The sequence below is a fragment of the Manacus candei genome, unplaced genomic scaffold (assembly GCF_025592945.1).
Source record: "Manacus candei isolate 608988 ecotype Guabito, Panama unplaced genomic scaffold, ASM2559294v1 h1tg000049l, whole genome shotgun sequence".
Lineage (NCBI taxonomy): Eukaryota > Metazoa > Chordata > Aves > Passeriformes > Pipridae > Manacus > Manacus candei.
In genome coordinates, this window is record NW_026138097.1 from 3,835,520 (window position 1) to 3,856,337 (window position 20,818).

Below are 20,818 nucleotides of genomic sequence, written 5' to 3' on the forward strand. Positions count from 1 at the left end.
ACTAACACCTGGGACATGATTGCTTACAAGTTTTGGCTTGACAAAAGCCCTAAAATATGCAGAAATCATGGACGTGATCAGTGACACTCGTATAAATGAAATTTTTGTGGCAGCCATTCCAAGAAAATGACAAGTGCAACAGAAATGGAGACTATGCTCCAGTAGATACTACGCAAACTTGGATCCCATGGACATGTCCGGGCTTTTTGTCAGAAAATGACTGTTAGTTTCATTGTTAAACTGAGGACAAGTCAGATGTCTTGCACACTCTGACACTGATGGTGGCTACAGGAACAGGCTCGTACCCATTAAGGAAACCTCACAATTAAGCCATTCACGAGACTCTGGTAACACAGAAGCAGCTTGAGCTGAGTACCTCTGAGGAGGACCCCCAGCAAAGGAACCCCTGGGCTTTAATACCCTCACAGTCTACCCACACACAGGTCTCGCTGTTTCTCCTGAGTCTTCAACTCCTCCTCTCTGTGTCCATCCACCTGGCTGGCATCACTGGTCTTCATTTCCTTTGTTATCCAAAAGGTCGGCAATTCCCAGTTCGGTCCTGCTGTATCTCAGTGTCAATTCACCTGCATGGTGTCGCCCATTTATAAAGATGACCCTTTGTTATCCCAAAGTTTGTCAGTTCATGGTTCCCTCCCAGAGCTCAATCTATACTTCAGTCTGCATCTCAATCTGCAGCTTCTCAATGGAGCTACCTGGACCACATATATTCCTCAACATGCCAGGAAAGTCACAGGGTAATGTGAGGTTGGTGCAGACAGACGATGAGGCAGTACCCCTCTCAGCAGCCTCGTGAGCAGCCGGAAGCCCTCAACAGCCTACTAGGCAAGACAGGGGCAGTACCAAGAGCAAATTGGGGGCAAATTTCAAGGGTTCCAGGGAGAGCAAGAGAACCGGAGCACAGTGAACAGGAGCATGGCACGTCAGTTTGCACAGCAGTTCGAACAGGCAGGGCAAGCAGGAAGGGCTCCTCTTTAACCATCCAGAAGCAGCCCATAGAGGCAGAAAGCCTAAGTCTTATTAAGCATATTATTTTTAGCTGCCTCAGTTATGGTGTTGACATGCTGTAAAGCTCAGTGCCTTGTAGCTGGAGTCACTGTACCAACTGTGTCAGAGGACTCTAGCCAGACATACCTGCTGATGGTAGACACAGCTCTCCAGGTCATAGGTTGTCAGGAGTGCCTGATGCCTCTTTGTGAGGCTGGAGCAGAAAGTAATTTTGCAGAAGGTGCCCTATGGTTGAAGAGCTCTGTCACCAGGTGAAGGAGACACGGGAAGAAGTGAACAGGTCTCGTAGAATTTGGGTGAATGAGTAAGAGAGAAACTGATTATATTCAGAGATGCTACAACCTCTAGACTTTCAGGAATCTCGAATCTCCATTGTAGTAGAGAAGCAGGTGGACACAGAACCCTACAGGGTAATTAGTCAAAGGAATGTTAGTCAAGGGTCTGGTTAAGAGAAGGTTGGAAGCAGGTCACTGCATGTACCAGGAGGAATGTTTCTCCTCCTTCTCAAAATGTGACAGGTAGGGCTGGTACCTTCTGCAACAGGTATGAGGTTCTGGAACTAGAAGGCCAGATAACTGATGAGGTGGGCAAAGGTCATTGTGGGGTAGTGGGGCCTCCTAAAACAACACCACTTGTATCCCACATCAAGACCTCCTCTATCAAGAGGAAAAGAAGAGTAGTTGGAATAGGAGAGTCCCTTCTAACGGGAATGGAGGGCCTGATATGCGGACCGGATACAATTCACGGGGAAGTCTGCTGTCTCCCAGGGGCTTGGGTAAGGAAAACTGGAAAACTCTCCAATCTAATAAGGCCCTCTGATTACTGTCCACTATTGGTAATTCAAACTGGCAGCAACGAAATAACAAAGAGAAATCCAAAGGCAATCAAAAGAGATTTCAAGGCCCTGGGACAATTGGTAGAGGGATCAGGAGCACAGGTAGTGATTTCCTTGATTCTTCTGGTAAGCCGGAATAATACTGATAAGAATAGGCAGATCCATGAGCTAAACAAGTGGCTACAAGGTTGGTGCGACTGGAAAAATTTCGAGTCTGTTGATCATGGGATGATCTACTAAACACCTAGTCTACTGACAGCTGACACGATGCACCTATCTCAGAGTGGAAAAAGAGTTCTTAGCGCAGGAACTAGAATAGCTCACTGACAGAGCTTTAAACTAGCTTGGAAGGAGGAAAGAGGTAAAACAAGGCTTGCCAGCGATGTGCCATGGGGTGGTATGCCAAAACTTGAGAAAATGAGTACTCATGAGATTCCCTCAATCTGCTTCACAAGGTATTGGCTACAATGTACTACACCTGAAATGTTTCTACCCCAATGCACGCAGCAGGAGGAACAAAAACAAGGAGCTCAAAGCTTTGGCCCAGTCCCCGAGATTTGACGTCACAGGTATAAGTGAAACCTGATGGGATGCAACCTGTGTCTGGAGTGCCTTGTTGGATGGTTACAGGCTCTTCAGGAGGAATAGGCAGGGCAGAATAGGTGAAGGGGTGGCACTGTATTTAATAGAAGCTTAGAGTTGCAATGGCACAGTTGAGACCCTCTGGCTAAGAATCAAGGGGGAAACAAATAGTGCAGATGTCATTGTGAGAGTCTGCCATAGACCTCATCTTTTTGGATTTAAGTAAATCTTTCAATACTGTCTCTCACAGTATCTTCTGAACAAAATGTCCCGCACACAGCTTGATAAACACATCATGTGGTGGGTGAGCAATTGGCTTATGGGTCGAGCACAAAGGATAATAGTGAATGGTGGAACATCAGACTGCTGAACTGTCACTAGATGGGGTTCCCCAGGGCTCCATCTTAGGCCCTGTGATCTTCAACATCTTCATAAATGACTTGTTTAGCAGCCCTTCCAACCCTGCATCCAAATTTGCAGACAATACAAAACTGGGAGGAGCTGTTGACTCCCTCGAAGGCAGAGAGGCCCTGCAGAGAGACCTCAACAAATTAAAGGACTGGGCAATCACCAACCGTATGAAGTTTAACAAAGACAAGTGCCAAATTCTGCACCTGGGATGGGGCAACCCTGGATGTACATACAGACTGGGGAATGAGATGCTGGAAGGCACTGCTGTGGAAAGGGTCCGAGGTGTCTTGGTTGATGGCAAGTTGAATATGAGTCAGCAGTGCCCTGGCAGCCAGGAGGGTCAACCGTGTTCTAGGGGGCCTCACCTTGAATATTGTGTGCAGTTTTGGGTGCCACAATATAAGAAACATATTAAGTTATTAGAGAGCATCCAAATGAAGGCAACAAAGATGGTGAAGGACCTTGAGGGGAAGCCATATGAGGCGCGGATGAGGTCACTTGGTCTGTTCAGCCTGAAGAACGGGAGACTGAGGGGAGACCTCATCACAGCCTACAACTTGCTCCTGAGAGGAGCAGGATGGGCAAACACTGATATCTCAGGTGACCAGTGACAAGACTCAAGGGAATGGCCTGAAGTTGTGTCAGGGAGGGTTTAGGTTAGATATTAGGAAAAGGTTCTCCATCCAGATGGTTGGGCACTGGAACATGCTCCCCAAGGAAGTGGTCACAGCACCAAGCCTGACAGAGTTCAAGAAGCATTTGGATGATACACTCTGGCCTAAATGAGCTGGCAGAAAGTTTGAAATAGCACCAGGTCTGGGACAGGCTGCCCTGTCCAGAGAAAGAAGTCATTACAGAATCACAGAATATGCTGAGTTGGAAGAGACCAACAAGGATCATTGAGTCCAACCCTTAGCCCTGCACAGGACCATCCCCAAGAGTCACACCATGTGCCAAAGCCCAGTCCTGCAAATCCAGTTCTACTAAGGCATGCTGGTGTCATTCCGCCAGAAGCAGTATGAGGTGACAGGCCTGGGTTCAGTAAGAATTGCAAAGAAAAGCCAAACAACACCAAGCCCCCCCAAAAAAGCAAGAGACAACATACAACTGGCACAGGAGCTAGGTCCCTGCACGTCAAGTGGCTGGCTATCCATAATGTCGACTCAGGTTACCTCAGCTCTCTTACCGGCAACTCCAGCTGGCCTAAGTGCCTCATGACACAGCTGTACCCTTCCTACTTTTCCTGTTTTGCTAGTAACATCACAGTGAAAAAAAATCCCTTTGTGGCTATTAAAGAACAACCAAGAAGGAAGCTGGGCAGAGTCATTTATAAAGGTAACAGTAAGAAACCACATGGTTATGGACAAGTCAAGTATGCCACAAATTCTCCCCAAGACCAGGTAGACCATAGTCAGGTGCTGTGGAACAGACAGTATCCCTCATAGCACTCAGCCTTTCTGTGTTGTGTATATCAAACAGTGTGAACATGGATGCAGTCCTCCAAGCCAAAGCAACAACAATGAGGGCATACCCCGAAAATATTTGGCCTTCAAAGGCCAGCAGTTAGTCTCAGAGTTCAATAAAGACAGTGTTTATCTCAATGGAGTCACATAGCAAGCCTGTTTCTTCCACCCTCTCTCCCAAAAATCTCTCTTGTTCCAAAAAAAGCCAGAGATGGTCATTGTTCATGCAGCCTGTCTGAAACTGAGTGAAGTAAACTTGAAATGCATTATTTCTGTCACAAGATTCCCTGAAATTCCCACAGAAGTATGAAGACATTCAGAAGCAAACCTACAACTATTTGATCTCCTTTTTCTCCATCGAATTGCATTCAGTTAGCCAGTGTTATTCAGCTTGTGACATCTTAGTTGCCTTAGGCATATGCCAGTACAGGCTCGCTAAAGTCAGGTACTCTAATAAAACTGCATGGATAAAACTGGCAGAGAATCTGTCTCACATCTGAGTCCATGTCTGGGCCAATAAAGCAAAATAAAAAATAGAAAATTTTAGAAGCCATCTAGTGGAAGTGTTTAATGGGTAGTTCCCAATACAGTCTGAGGAGGGATGAGTGTCATTAAGACGACTTTACTCTTGACAAGACAAAGAAAAAAGTATAATCACATTCTGCAGGTAAATAAATTCACACAAATTCAGCAACTGAAAGGTGAATGAGAAAATGTGCTTATTTACTTTTCTATCACTTTATCTTATCTCAGTGATAGGAGAAAATACATTAGAAAATTTCCCATACAGTACTGATGCCAATTTTATGCCCCAAAAGGTGCAAAGAAACTGCTCAGAGACAAAGTTTTAGTCTTTAAGCAGTAAGGTATTTATTCAAGCAATGCTGGGGAACTCCAAGCTCGCACTGGACAAAATGTTCTGAAGCAGGCAGTGAACAGCTGGACCATTTATACAATTCTTGTAAGAGATTACATAATTTTCTCATGTATATTCATATTATTGCAATATCTAATTATAATATTCATAGCAGGCGGAATTAAGGTGGAGTCAGGGGCACAGTTCTCATTTTGGGGAGAGTGTTGGTGGTACATCCTGTTACTTCGGTCTCAGGTGGTCGCTTTCTTGCTCCTCTCCCTCAGTGAACTTCTGAACTTTCTCTAATTTGGCTGACTTTACTATGTATTTGGCAGGAGGTTTTGATATTTGGCAGGAGTGTCTAGGTCCCGGCTCTTCTCCTTTCCCTTATCTCCATCTGTGTTCCTTCTATTTGTCTATGTTAGCAATGCTGTGTTCTTACTTTATGTTCTTTGTGTCAGTGTGTCAGTATTCTTTAGTGAAATATCTTCCGTTTGTTCTTGGATCTCAGTTTTCTATTTCTTTGCTCAGAGCATGCATTCTCAGTTAACTCTTCAGGCCTCGTTTTGCTACACTAAACTGACTTTTCAGGTTTTTCCTCTGTTTCAGTACTTTAGGCCAGCTTCTCTATTCAAGTCAACATTAGTAGAGTGTACTCGTTAAAAATAGATGACACCTTAGTCTAGTACCTCTGTGAAGATAAATATTTAAGCAATATTTTTAGGACCTAGAAAAGGATCATCATGACACCTTCAAATGCTTCTTCAGAAGCAAGAAATAGTAACCTCTGCTATCAGACTTTGGCTCAAGACAGAGCAAAACATTAGGCTGATCCTGGAAATAAACTCATGAATTCCAAGACTACAAGTAATATCACTAAGACCCAAGTCATGATGAACTGACAAAAAAAGTTTTCACCAATTCTTTATGGAAAGTGGCTCTGTCATTTGTACTTCCCTTCTTACAGGAAACTTATTCAAACATATTTAAATTACATTAATATCTTGCTACACAAGTTTCTTCATGAGCTATGAACCCAGTGCCACTTTCTTTTCATGACTAGGATGCAAAGCTTGTATTTTAATAAACTTCTCTATGGAAGATTCAATTCACAAAATACTCACTTTACACAGGAAAAATATTTTAAAATGTTGTTCTGGTTTGTCTCAAATACAGGTGGTGAAACTCTCCAAAGAGAGAGTTCCTCCTAATTGTGAATCTGCACTGCAGAATTCTACTTCATACTAATGTCAGAGGGAGTTCTATGCATCATGCAGACAGTTGCTATCCTGCTGCATCACAAAACTAAGGACCCTGTATTCTGTTGATAGCAATTAGTAATTTTGCTGGTGTAAGGGCTGACACTGCAGAATAACACAATTATTTATATTATTATATAATGAATTATGGAATAAAAGAGCACTAAGTTCAGGCTGTTTTTTCTTTTTCTCAGAACCACTGCAATGAGAAAATACGTAAAGCCCAAACACCACAAAGAAAACCAATATTTCAGGTCATGGCTTGTCAACACCACCCTCACATGTTCAAAAAAATACCTTGGCTACATCAGAATCAACATTAAAACAGTGGAATAAAGCCACCTATTTACATTTTGTTGTTACACAAGCTGTACTGATTCAAATCTGCAAGATTCATGGAGTTTTTGTGAAAAGTAGTGGGCATTCTTCAGATGGGAATTTGCTGTATCTAGCCCAGGCCATTTTGATTAACATATTAATTGACAGCATTGCTCTCAACTCTGTACCACTATCCTCAACAGCAAAAACACTCTGCTGAATTTATAATATATCATTATTTATAATATTAAGCAACAAATACACAAATTTCGATGTATGAGCACTGTTCTGAACTATGAAGCTACATACTCTGTTGCAGTAAATCAATATAATTTCACAGAAGCTAAGTTTTATTACCACTGTTTAGATTTCTACTCTCTGTAATTCTTTTACTCAAGTACTTCTGATGCTATGTTTAATTATAGTATGAGCAATTTTAAAACAAATTGGAAAGCAAAGTAGCCCTTTGGAGGTACAATGCCATAAGACGAATCCAATTTTTCCATATCTCATCTTCACAATTAATTTGAATATTACTTCATTATGGATAACACTGTTTTAAATTAGGGCAGACTTAATTATAACTGTTACAAGAAGCCATCAGGATAACAAGCATCTTTATGATTCAGGAGAGACACTTTTGGTGACAATTATATGTCAAAAATCAGTCTTGAAGTTCTGAGTACGGGGAATAGAAATGTTAACTTCATCTCAGAAAATGGAACTACAGATGCTCACACAGATCCGAAAGAGACTTGTGCGCATCATTTAGCAAGAAGAAAAGTATTCTTGTGATAGTTTTCCTTTTTACAATAAATGCAGCTGTTATTTACAAGAAACAGAACTTCAGGTCTGGTCGTTTTTCAGCTGAGCTGAGAGAAAATTTGCTCTGACAAGGAACTCTAACTGCTGACATGGAAGAGAAGACAGATCAAAGGTACATATGTAAAAGAAAGAAATACTGGACACAAATGGGTACCCAAACCCTATATTTCTGGGTCAATTCCCACACCTCAAAACTAAGGCCTTTCCACCTAAAGAAAATACCAGATTGCTTTTTGCCAGAGAAAGAGCAACACTGACAGCAAATTTTGGCTATAGTTCTGGTTTCAAAACAATCTGATAAAATTTAGAGAGTTTAGATTAATTTATAAAATACAGATGGAAACCAACTAAACACATGGTAGTTTTAGCAGTCTTGATGTGAACACTTCAATAGATTCAGATCCAAAAACTTATTGGAGCTAAAAGTAAGTGTCCCAATCTGCAAAATAGAGACACTATGTCTTTGACATCAGCAAGTGCTGAATTCTCAGCTAGATAGCATAATTTTCAAATGAGCCAGCAGTCAGCTTAACTTGCAAAAACCAGATAAAGAACATCCATTAGCAAGTTATGTGGTAAGGAGTGTTGAGAGTTCACAGCAGCTTTACTTACCTAGATGTTGCTATGTGTCTGCAAAGTCATTGGTAGGTTAGGCTGGCAAAATTCTGGCGCAAGAATTTCTAGCAGAATACGGCAGTTACCAAAAACTCATTGTGTATAAGGAGACAAACCAGACAAAACCTTCATCAGAAATCACAGAGCCAAAAGAGAAATACACAAAGGGGGTGGTGCAAATAGGTAACCAAGAACCTAGAGCCTGATATCAACGGCATTCACACAGGAATCAACAATTTGATCGATTGGGTGGGTGACACCTGCAGCAGGTATGGGCATTTCTAATGTGTCCTAGTGTTATGGTTTGAAAATTGCCCCCGCCTAGGAGCCGGGGGGCCTAGAGGTGATTGGGTGCCAGGGCAGTCTTCCCTGGAGAGCCAATCACTGTCTTGTTCGCTCCTGCTGAAAAATCGTATAAACACAACTGGCGGAAATTGTTGGCAATCGGTCTGTCTGTCTGCTGCTCTGTGTGTGTGGCTGTGAGAAGGCCAGGGGTAGCAGGGCCCCCTTCTTTCCCCTCTGGGGAAAAGGGGGGCCCTGCGGCCCTCAGCTCTGGCTAAGCCAAGGTTGGAGGCAGCATTGGAGTGAGTGTGTGTTTGTGAGGGAAGAAATTCACAAACAGCTGATAAGCGGGAGAGAGAGAGGCCTTGCAGCCACGCCCTCTTTCCCCCCCACCTTTGCAGCTAGAGCGCGGAGGGGGCTTCTTTTTTTTCCCTCTCACTGTAAAGTGGAGGGGAGGCTCAGCATAGGAGCCGAGCCAAGTGGACGGGCGGAATGCAGCCTGGTGCCAGGGAGATAACCCCAGGTGAAATTGGAGACGGACCAGAGACAGGCCCGGAGGATGTCCTTGCAGTAATTTAAATGAAGGACAGCCGAAAACTCGGAGGAGGAATGCAGATTCCAAGACGTGTACTGTGATAAGCTGAACTAAACTACAGCAGCACAGAACCAAGGTATGAGAGAGAGAGAATCACACAGCAGAGATGGCACAGAACCAAGGAGAAAGGACTCAGAGCTATCTTCTTGGACTTTGGGAAGAAGAAAAGACTTCAGTAAACAGCTGGAGGTTGGTGGGGGGAGTGAACCTTTTTCCCTGAACACTCCCACGAGAGAGAGACTGGGTACCTATCAGCCCTGAAGGCTTTTCCTGGACTGAATTGAGGGAGAAGCTTAAAAAGACTGATAGAAGTGTGTAATATTATATATATAGTTGCTTTTAGCTTGTACAGTATTTATTTGTGTAGAATAAATGTATATATACTTCCCCTTTTCCCCTATAGAAGCCTCTTGCCTGAAAGTTTCTCTTCAGTGTTGAGATAAAATTGTGGGAAGGGATGGGGGAAGCCTGGAAATTGGATTTTGGATTTTTTACCACCACACCCAGGTAACTTTTTTGTGTAGATTCTTTCCTGAGTTTCAAACAAAAATAAATCTCAAATTTGTATTTCAATGCATAAATGGCTATTATTTTCTCAAGACAGAATACAGTTTTTTCTCCAGATCTGATTGTCATACTCAATTAACTGGATCCAAGTATCCCTTTTCCCTCTTCCATCAAAGCTCTTCACATTAAAAAGAAATACAGGACATTTGCAAATATTAACCTCTTATCCATCAACCTTAAGATTATTTTGGGTAATTTAATAATTGCTATTGTTGTTTTTCACTTCAAAATATTCTTAAACTCTTACTTACCTGTAGGTTTTGCGATCTCAAAATCAAGCCAAATCTGTCTCTGATTGGGTTAGATCTGGGGGATGTTTTACCACGTCCTTAAGGAAAACATCACAGTATAACATACTACTTAACTTTACTGCCATCAGACAGCCCTTTAAAAGTGGAATAAACTGTATAGGAATTTTCTTTGAGTGCCTTTTTAATGTTTCGTTTTTACACAAATTAAAGCACTCAAGATAAAGCTTCAGCAAAACATTTTTATCTTCATTCATCACATCCTCTGACTGCCAAGAGTAAGAAAGCTGCTATCCCATTTTCTCATTGAGAATGAAATATATACCATGACAGTCTTAATTTAGTAACAGAACAAGGAGCATAAGGCCCACAAGACATGCACAGACATCCAGGACAATAAATCTGTTCCAGAGCCCACATCCCTTCCTCCCAAGTGCCCTTCAAGTGCAGATCATAGGCTGGAATAATAGGCCAGGTGGCTACCAGCCATTTTCGGTGCTATTTGTCTGAAAGCTCAGTTGGTGTTTTCCATTAGGTGACACTCCATGAGAGTCCCTTCGCATCAGGAAACCCTGGAAATCTACATGTGCACAGAAAGACCATGTTGGGTATAACCACATGACAGGAGAGGAGGGTGTCATGGCATATGACCTTAGAGATGTCTACCATTCTGTTAAGCTACTGATCAAGTTCAGATCTGTCTAAAAAATTAATGGGAAGGTTGATATACATACAGCAATGTCCTTAGGAAAAGGATAGCCAGTTTTCCTTAGGAAACCAGGCTAAAACTTATGTCAACCAAAATTGCAAGGTACACCAGTTTGGTATTAGTATGTAGAGGTTACTAACATCATGGTGGAGATAACTAAATAGTACATTATTAAATACTTCCTTGTCAGTATAAAGACTATCCTTAAATTCACATATTTTCCTATACACAACTCCCTGCCCATATACAATTTCTTCTGTAAACCTGAAAAGAAGTTTGGACTGGCAAATTCAGTAAACCAAGCAACAAATCACAGTCCCTGAAACAGCCTTGTATACATGAATGCCACACAGATATTTAAGACTCACATGTTGGTACAGGTTTCTGACATGTGGCTTTAGAAATATATCCACCTTCTGTGTGTGGCAGGCCCCAACACAGTCCACATCAAGAACTGCAGTTGATCTGATGCTAACAAAGCCAGAACTGGAAGCCTTGCATAGGTACAAAACAAATGCTGAGTTCATTATTGTCCAAGATTCAGTTGACATACAGGCAGAGAAGTGTGGTCAAGGACAGACATTGGTCAGTCCTCAAAGCAGGACCTCTTTACGACCAGACTTTGTTTATCTATGGAGCTTCAACTAAAACTCTCATTCTCATTTTGGAAGTGGATTTGCTCCCTGCCATTCAGAGGCACAGTTCTGTTAGAACACCCACAATCTATGGCTTATCAACCATAATACATCTATCCTGTGAAGAACTGTGATATCAAAAAAAAAAAAAGAAAGAAAAAGAGAGATTCTCTTTCATCTACCTGAAAAAAAACACACCTTCCTCTTGGACCCATGTGGACACACACAAAGATAAGGAGAAAATGTAACCTTTGAACTGTGCAAATCTTTCTCCTCTGATCATTTCCACTCTAACTTGTAAAACTCAATCTACCAAGAATTCTGCACATAAGTCTCACAAAACAAAATATGAACCTAGAAAGGAGGCACAATTAAAAGGAGACAAACAACATTTTTATGTTTAGTGAGACCTGGATCTGTTGTAGATGGGTTTAAAAACCAGCGACAAAGTGTCTTTCATGTTTCCAGCCTTGCGCAGTGTTTATTTTTATTATTTTAACATGTTCGGGAAAGTGAAACTCATCTCTCTTAGTTGTGTGGGGTTTTAAAAAAAAACAAACAAATAAAACAGGCAGTAGACAAATAGTGAAACCCAGCAAGTAGGAGAGTAGTCTTTATTCAACCCACAACTAGTTCTAAACATCTGTTCTTTGCGGTCATGGCCACAACTGGCCTGAACAGCATCACCTCCCTCTCTAATCTTCAGACCCCACATACTAGCTTAAGTAGCTGTAGCCAAGCTTTGATACTGAGACTGTCAGAATGTGAGAGGTGGTAAAGGAGGAGTCCTGCAGATCCCTCTCTCCCATGTGACTCGAGATAGGCTCTTGGTATGACTCAGGCAAGACAGAGAAGTAAGGCTCATAGCTCATTGACATCACCTTAAAACCATAGAATCACAAAATTGTGTGAGTTGGAAAGGACCATTAAAGGTCATCTAGTCCAAATCCCCTGCAGTTAGCAGGGACATCTTCAACTAGATCAGGCTGCTCAGAGCCTTGTCTAACCTAACCTAAAACGTTTCCAGGGATGGGGCATCTACCAACCTATTCCAGTGTTTCACCATTAGCACAGTGAAAAAAATTTCTTCCTTCTAGCTAATCTAAATCAACCCTCCTTCAGTTTGAAACCATTACCCCTTTTCCTATAACAACAGGCCCTTCTAAAACGTGTGTTCCCATCTTTTTTATAAGCCCTCTTTAAGTACTGAAAGGTCACAATTAAGTCTCCCGAGAGACTTCTCTTCTCCAGGCTGAACAGTGCCAATTCTTTCCGCCTTTCCTCATAGGAGAGGTGTTCCATTCCGCTGATAATTTTTGTAGCCTGCCTCTAGACCTGCTCCAACTGGTCCATGTCTTTATTGTGCTTGAGAACTCTAGAGTTGGACACAGTACTCCAGGTGAGGTCTCATGAGAGTGGAGTAGTGGGGCAGAAGCATCTCCCTCCACCTGTTGGCCATGTGTCTTTTGATTCAGACCAGGATACGGCATTTTGGGCTGTGAGCACACTCTGTTCGCTCATGTCCAGCTTCTCATCCACCAGAACGCCCACCAAGTCCTTCTCTGCAGGGCTGCTCTTAATCCCTTCATCCCTCAGCCTGTATTGATACTGGGTCATGTCCCAACCCAGGTGCAGGACCATACAGTTGAACCTGCTGAACCTCATGAGATCACCATTGGCCCACTTTTCAAACTTGTCCAGGTCCCTCTGGATGGTATCCAGATGTCAACCACTTGATTTGGTGTCACCTGCAAATTTGCTGAGGGTGCACTCAATTCCTTTGCCTATGTCCTTGATGAACACCAGCCCCAATATGGACCACACCATCAGGGGTCCATATTGGGTCCCCAAGCTGTTGATCACTACCCTACGGATGTGAGTGTCCAACCAATTCCTCCTCCAGTGAACAGTCTCCCCATCAAATCCATCTCTCTCCAGTTTAGAGAGAAGATATTGTAGAGGATCATGTCAAACGCCTTACAGAAGTCCAAGATAGATTTGTAGCCCTTCCCTTGTCCACTGATGTAGTCACTCCATCATAGAAGATCACTATGTCGGTCAGGCAGGACTTGCCCTTGGTGAAACCATGCTGGTTGTCTCAAATCATGTCCCTATCTTCCACATACCTTAGTATAGCTTCTAGGAGGATTTTTTCCATGTTTTTCCCAGATACAGAGGTGAGGATGGCAAATTGGTAGTTCCTAGGATTCTCCTTTTTACCCTTTTAAAAGATTAAATACAATGTATCTCTTTTTCCAGTCACCAAAGTCTTCACAGACTGCCATGACTTTTCAAATATGGAGAGCTGTTTTGGCAACTATATCAGCCAATTCTCTCAGGACTCTGCAATGCATCTCATTAGGTCCCATGGACTTATATATGATTAGGTTCCTCAGGTGGTCAAGAACCTGATCTTCACTTAAAATGGGAAGCGCTTTACTTCCGCAGTCCCCGTCTTAGGGTTCATCCACTCAAGAGATGTGGTAGAAGAGGCTGCCATTGAAGATCAAGGCAAAAAATTGTTGAGTGCCTCAGCCTTCTCTTTGTCCATTGCTGCCAGTTTGCCAGCCTTGCTTATCAGGATGGGTACACCTTCTTGGTGTACTTGGATCCCCACAAGTCTATGGGACCAGACGGGATCCATCCTAGGGTGATGAGGGAGTTGGCAGAAGAGCTTGCCAAGCTGTTCTCACTTACCAACAGTCCTGGCTCAGTGGAGAGGTCCCAGATGATTGGAAGTTGGCAAATGTCACTCCCATTCACGAAAAGGGCTGCAAGGAGGACCTGGGAAACTCCAGGTCCATCAGCCTAACCTCAGTGCCTGGCAAGGTTATGGAACAGATCATCCTAAGTGAAATCACACAGCATCTACAGGATGGACAAGGGATCAAACCCAGCCAGCACAGGTTTAGGAAGGGCAGGTCCTGTCTGACCAACCTGATCTCTTTTTATGATCAAGCGCCCCACCTGGTGGATGAGGTTGCACACATGGTCTATCTGGACTTCAGCAAAGCCTTTGACACCATCTCCCATAGCATTCTCCTGAAAAAGTTGGCAACCTGTGGCTTGGACAGGTGCACTCTCTGCTGGGCTAAGAACTGGCTGGAGGGCTGGGCCCAGGGAGTGGTGGTGAACAGCGCTGCATCCAGTTGGCAGCCGGTCACTAGTGGTGTCCCCCAGGGATCAGTGCTGGGCCTAGTTCTATTTAATATCTTTATTGATGATCTGGATGAGGGGATCGAGTGTACCATCAGCAAATTTGCAGATGACACTAATTTGGGGGGGAGCGTCAATCTGCTGGAAGGCAGGAGGGCTCTTCAGAGGGACCTGGACAGACTGGAGAGTTGGGCTGATTCCAACAAGGCCACATGCTGGGTTCTGCACTTTGGCCACAACAGCCTCATGCAGCACTACGGGCTGGGCACAGAGTGGTTGGAGGGTGGCCAGGCAGAAAGGGGCCTGGGAGTTTGAACTGACAGGAAGCTGAACATGAGCCAGCAGTGTGCCCAGGTGGCCAAGAAGGCCAATGGCTTCCTGGCCTATATCAGGAACAGTGTGGCCAGCAAGACCAGGGAAGTGATTCTTCATCTGTACTCAGCGCTGGTGAGGCCACAGCTCGAGTACTGTGTCCAGTTCCGGGCCCCTCAGTTCAGGAAGGATATTGAGGTGCTGGAGCAGAGAAGAGCAACAAGGTTGGTGAAGGGACTTGAGCACAGGTCCTATGAGGAGAGGCTGACGGAGTTGGGGTTGTTTAGCCTGGAGAAGAGGAGGTTCATGGGAGATCTCATCACTCTCTACAGTACCTGAAAGGAGGTTGTAGCCCAGTGGGGGTTGGTCTCTTCTCCCAGGCAACTATCAGTAAGACAAGAGGGCATGGTCTTAAACTGTGCCAGGGGAGGTTTAGGTTGGATATTAGGAATAAATTCTTTACAGAGAGGGTAATCAGGTATTGGAATGGGCTGGCCAGGGAAATGGTGGATTCTCCGTCCCTGGAGGTTTTTAAGATGAGACTGGATGTGGCACTTAGTGCCATGGTCTAGTAACCACAGCAGTGCTGGATCAAGGGTTGGACTTGATGATCTCAGAGGTCTTTTTCAACCTGGTTGATTCTATGATTCCATGATTCTTTGACATTTCTTTTCTGGTTGCCATGCCTGTAGAAGCCCTTCTTGTTATTCTTTGCCTTGCCAAGCTCAGCTCCAGCTTCACCATTGGCCTTCCTCAGCTAATCCCTACAAAACTGGGCTGCATACTGATACTCTTCCCAGGATACCTGTCTGTGCTTTCACTGCCTGTGCATATGTTTCTTGCTATTTTAGTTCGATCAGCATGTCCTGATTCATCCGTGTTGGTCTCTTGCCTTCCTTGCTTGATTTCTTGCACCTAGTGATCGAGAGCTCTTGAGCTCTATGGAAGGCATCCTTAAAGATCTGCCAGCTCTGTTCTGCTCTCTTGTTCCTGAGGGCAGTTTCCCCAGGGGGTGCTATTGACTAACTCCTAGAAGAACTGTAAGTTTGCCATTCTAAAGTCTAGGGTCCTAACTTTTCACCTGGCCCATATCCCTCAGGACTGCAAACTGCACCAGTGCATGACTACTGCAGCCCAGGCTGCCTCCAATCTTGACATCCCCAATAAACTCACTTGCGTTGGTGACCACTAGGTCCAGTATCACATCTCCTTTGGTTAAACTGTCTATCACTTGGCTTATAAACTTTTATCCTCCATGCTTTCTAGGAGTCTCCTGAATTGCCTACAGCTCTCCGTGCTACTTTTCCAGCAGATGTCAGGGTGGTTGAAGCCCCCATCAGAACAAGAGCCTGCAAGTGTTATGACTCCTGTAGCAGGAGTGAGAAGGCTCCGTCAATAGGCTCCCCTTGATCACACAACCTGAAGACACCAACCACAATATTCCATTTGTTGACTTAGTCTCTGATTCTTACCCATACCATTTCAACCAACTCATGGCTATTCATCAGAGACAGATCTTTACATTGTATCTGTCTCTTGGTGTAGATGGCTACCTCTCTGCCCCTCCTTCCTCTCTGGTCCCTTCTGAACATCTTATAGCCATCAATATCAGCACTCCAGTCACAGGATTCATCCCACCAAGTTTTAGTAATGACACTTTAGTAACAACAGGTCATGCTTTCTAGCAGCATGGTGGCTTCCAACTCCTTGTTTGTTGTTCATACTGCATGCACGGTGTAGAGACCAGCATGTTTGAGGCTTGTGGGTTGACTCTCAGCATGTGGTGTTATGACTGAAGTTTTCCCATTTGGAGCCCTCTATGCTGGTGATATCACCTCTATGGCACTTGGTCTACTAAGTGGCCAATAGCTGGCAGGAGTAAGAGTTTACATCACCCACAAACAAATCAGAAATACAGAAAGATTATCACAGTGTGATTTCGAAAGCAGAACAGAAGCTGATAAGAAAAGCAAAACAAACTGTCCTTGGAAAGATAAACTTTGCAGCTGACATAGGAAAAGCAACTATTAAGCTAAGCAGGGGTGTTACGAGCCTCAAGTTGAAAGCTGGAAGTATTCTGAAAGATAACAGAAATTAAGAACCCCTGCAAGCCTTGAACTGAACAACAGTCTGACCTTGAAGGATCTGAATCTGCTTTTCTGGTTACCAGAACTTATGGTAACAGATGATATGCATCACTTCCTTGTACAGCGTAGCTACCCAGGTATCCAGTAAGGTTTGTCTGATATGTGACAGAGGGTCTTTGCATCATCTGCTGACCATTCAGCTACCTACTACCCTAATTTATCACTTTGGAAACATTCCAACCCCAAGGCCCCATGTGCTAAATAGAGCCAAATAAACTGCTTCGAGATTCCAGACCAACTTTACCTGTCATGTTGGCCCTGGACTAGGATGGGAGGCTGCATACCACTGTCATATATCTCAATGCAGAGTTCTAGGTCTCCAGACTCAAAGTAACACTATATCTTTTCTTTACATCAAAACCAAACAAGTCTATGAGAAATCATGACATCTTGGACACATCAGATTTTCAGCTGGAGCAGTGCCACCCACTTATGAACCCCTGATTGATCCAGGCAGCAGTCTGCAGATAAAATCAGCAGTTTCTCTTGTATCCTCAAACATAAAGAGCTTGCACAAATTTCCAGGTGGTATTTGGAGAACAGCACCCAAACTTGTCTCTTGTTTCACTGCTCACCCTGGTGGGTGCTAGCTCGGCATTATCAAAATGCTAGGTAGTGCTTCCAGGGACTAGCACACAGAAGTTAAAGCAGCCTATAAAGTTATTGCACAGCCTCCTTAAGAGTTCATTAATTACTACTGTCAATTCTTATTGATACTGCACCACTGCTCATTACAGGGACCTAGCAGATCAAAAACCAGACTTAGGGAGAGAGTTACAGACTTCAGTGTTAGCAACCACTCCAGCCAATATCCAGATCACACAGCCCTGAGAAGTCCATATGCCCACCACCAAATATTCCTGGATATTGATCCACAACCTTGCACAGCTATTAAAAAAGTATAGTCATCACAGCTCCTGTAGTTGTGCATACTCGTGCAAAGAAAATAGTGAATGTATCAGATTTGTTGCATTAAGTGTGAACCAATAAGTTAATAACTTCTGTCTGCAATTATATTTTTCCCTTGTCAAAAGGGGATAATCTGCCACAATTCCGCTGTATTTTCAAATGTAATGTAAACTAGGACCTCCACTTTCTTTAATAGACAAATAGACTAAATGCCAGTGAGAATGGATTTTAAAATCTGTATTTTAAGCACCACAGTAGTACAACTAGTCAAGACACAAAATTACTTTTAAGTTCTAGCTCAGTGCTTGTTCTTGGTATCTTCAGAAAAGATAGTAAAATAATTATATAAGAAAATCAAGATAATCAAAACATTTTTAATTAAAAAAAGATCATGCACTATACTTCTTTGAGATGTAAAGAGGAGGTTAGTTTCATTTCACATTCCTCCTTTTATGTTTAAATGTGTTTCAAGCTCATATCTAGATGTTGACAAAATCAAATATTGATCTCTTCCTAATTTTCCAAGCTACAGAACAGTAAGTACTGCAGAGTAAAAAGCAAGATCTAATAGAAGAGGTGGTAAGTGGGATTTCATGCTGTTTATATGTAGTCACATAAAAGATAGGCAATCACAAGAAGTGTGGCTCATTTAACACTGGAGAGACATATACTGTTCTAACCGCAGCGAATCAGTTGCAGTAAGGGAATCACTGCATTTTACAGTTTGTTGCAGTCACGTTCAAAACCAAGGCCTGATTCTTCTCTCTGTAAAATTAGTTCATCTAAGCCCAACATTGCTCCCATCCCTCAGCCACTGGATTCCTAATTAAGACATGCTAGACTGGACAACTTGTAAAGCACGTTTCATTCCCCAAAAGGCACCAGAGTAGCAAGATCTTCCCCTAATGTCTAGTAAATAAGAAACAAGGAAAGTCCATGCTTACCAGGCAATCACTGGCACTCAGATACAAGTCTAACTGTCAAGGAAGCACTTGAAGATCATGACACACAGAAGACTCTGATGAATCAAACATGTAACCCATCATACAAGACCTGCTACTGTCTCCTAAACCCCAATTAGCACCATAATATCAAGCTCACAAACTGAATAAAAACACTGCATCACTTTTATTTGCTTTTATTTGTCTTTAGACAGTAATTGCAGTGTACTCTCTTATCTTCCACTCCTCTGCAAAGCTCTTAAACACACATAGGGTTTCCTTTCTTCGTAAAACTAGACATCTATTTATTTTGTAACAAAAATTCATGTGGATCTGTAAAGCCCCCCAAAATGCCACATTGTACAGTAATTTCCATACTGATGAAATACAAAGGTTCTGTAATGTTTGCAAAGCCTTTTAAACTGCATTAGCAAAACTGTTTTGCTAAATGACATTTTCCAACTTATCAATCCTTATTATGATATACATAAGCTCATTTCTTCCAAGAGTCACCCCTATTCACATAATCAAATCATATCATTTGAAATGCTGTGACTTTGTCATATAAAATGTCTGAAATTATCTTGACAATGGCAATGTAAGGAACGCTGGTACCCAAAATTTTTTATGAGAAGTAAAAGCTGAAAAAGACAGATCTCTTGAAATTATAGATTTTTAAATATTAGAGACGCAAAGTGTTTAAAAGCCATTAAAAACCACAGGTCATCATAAAAGGAGGATCCAGGTTCTGAAACACTTGTCTTGAATCATTTCAATGTGAATACTAAAGAATGAAAATCCACTATGAAATTACAGGATTATTTCTATAGCCTGACAAACTTACTTTATGGTAATATATTTTTCAATGTCAAGCAGTACAAACAAGATATCTGAAATTATTAGCAAATATAATGACTTAATTACCTTCAAAATAATGATTACATGAACAGTGAAATAAGTTTGACAGACTGAAGTAAAATCAAAATCACTGTAGTCAGAGAAATTTATCCAAAGCAAAAAACATTTTTTTAAACACATATGTGTTTAATACAAAAGAAAAGTAGAGCACAGTTTTTCAACAACTGAAATAAAACTCAAAAAACACTTTGAAAAATCATTTCTGCCACCCATTTTGCTTCTGCTGGGCACATCAATTTTCACATCTTAGTCAAAGATCCAGTGCATGTGCATGGCTTCTCTATGTTACCTCATTTGAGAGAAAAAGTTTCAGAAAACGTCTCCAAGAAACATCTGATGACTGTACATCCACATGAATTAATAAAAGAGTGGAAAACCCAGCACACAAAACAACAACAATCACTTGTTCGCAAGCCACTGGTCATAATCCTTCTCCTTAATATATTAATGCTAGACAGTTCTCAAGACATTACATCAATAGGAAAAGCTTTAACTCTCCCTTGCATCAATAAAGCACATCATCTGACCTGAATTGCAATTATTCATTACTAAATCACTTTCAAATGAAACAATACCAACTTTCGAAGACATCTTCATATAATGAGCTATCTTTGTTGACCATTTTGACTAGTTACAGACTTTCTATCTAGTCCATAATCTTTTAGGAAGTCTAATGAAGTCTGAGAAATGAAAGACAAGTCCAGTCAATATTATTTATGGACTTCTTTTTACACTCTTGTTCAGTACAAAGATACACAGCATTGCAGAATCATTCAGCATCAATTTCTGCCACCAAACCCACAGTGCAGATTTAATCTTAGGTAGATATCCTCTCAAGGACAAACAAAATTAACTCATATCAATCAGACCTGAAAGATGTTTTCACCAGCGCCTCAGGACTCTCCACTGGGGGTAGTTCATCTGCTAAGATTTCATCAGGAGGTCTAGGGTCATTGATGATGGTCGGCTTTGGCCTTTCCTTGAGGTTGCTGGTCAACCCACCAACAGTGGTGTTCCACAAGTAGTTTTGTGACTTAGACCCTGAAAAAACAGAGCAAGAAGGAAAATGCAGCCTCAAATCATCAGGTAAAGTTATTATCCTTGCTGAATTCAAGGTGCTACATGTTTTTAAGAATAAGTTAGTGGCCAGTAGGACAATTAGTTCATATCTATGTGTCCACTGTGTCCATAGAGCTTGGGTTGCATACT

At 42.4% G+C, this 20,818-nt stretch overlaps 1 protein-coding gene across 15 annotated transcripts in view; it reads right to left on the reverse strand.

Annotated features, from left to right (window-relative positions):
• The window catches only part of PDE1C (phosphodiesterase 1C), a 327,224-nt gene that overhangs the window by 245,759 nt on the left and 60,647 nt on the right, over positions 1-20,818 (reverse strand). For all 15 annotated transcript variants that reach the window (XM_051798713.1, XM_051798712.1, XM_051798714.1 and 12 more), the window contains one exon: positions 20,479-20,650. In XM_051798713.1, the coding sequence (XP_051654673.1) occupies positions 20,479-20,650 (172 nt within the window). The remainder of the gene's footprint in view (positions 1-20,478; positions 20,651-20,818) is intronic.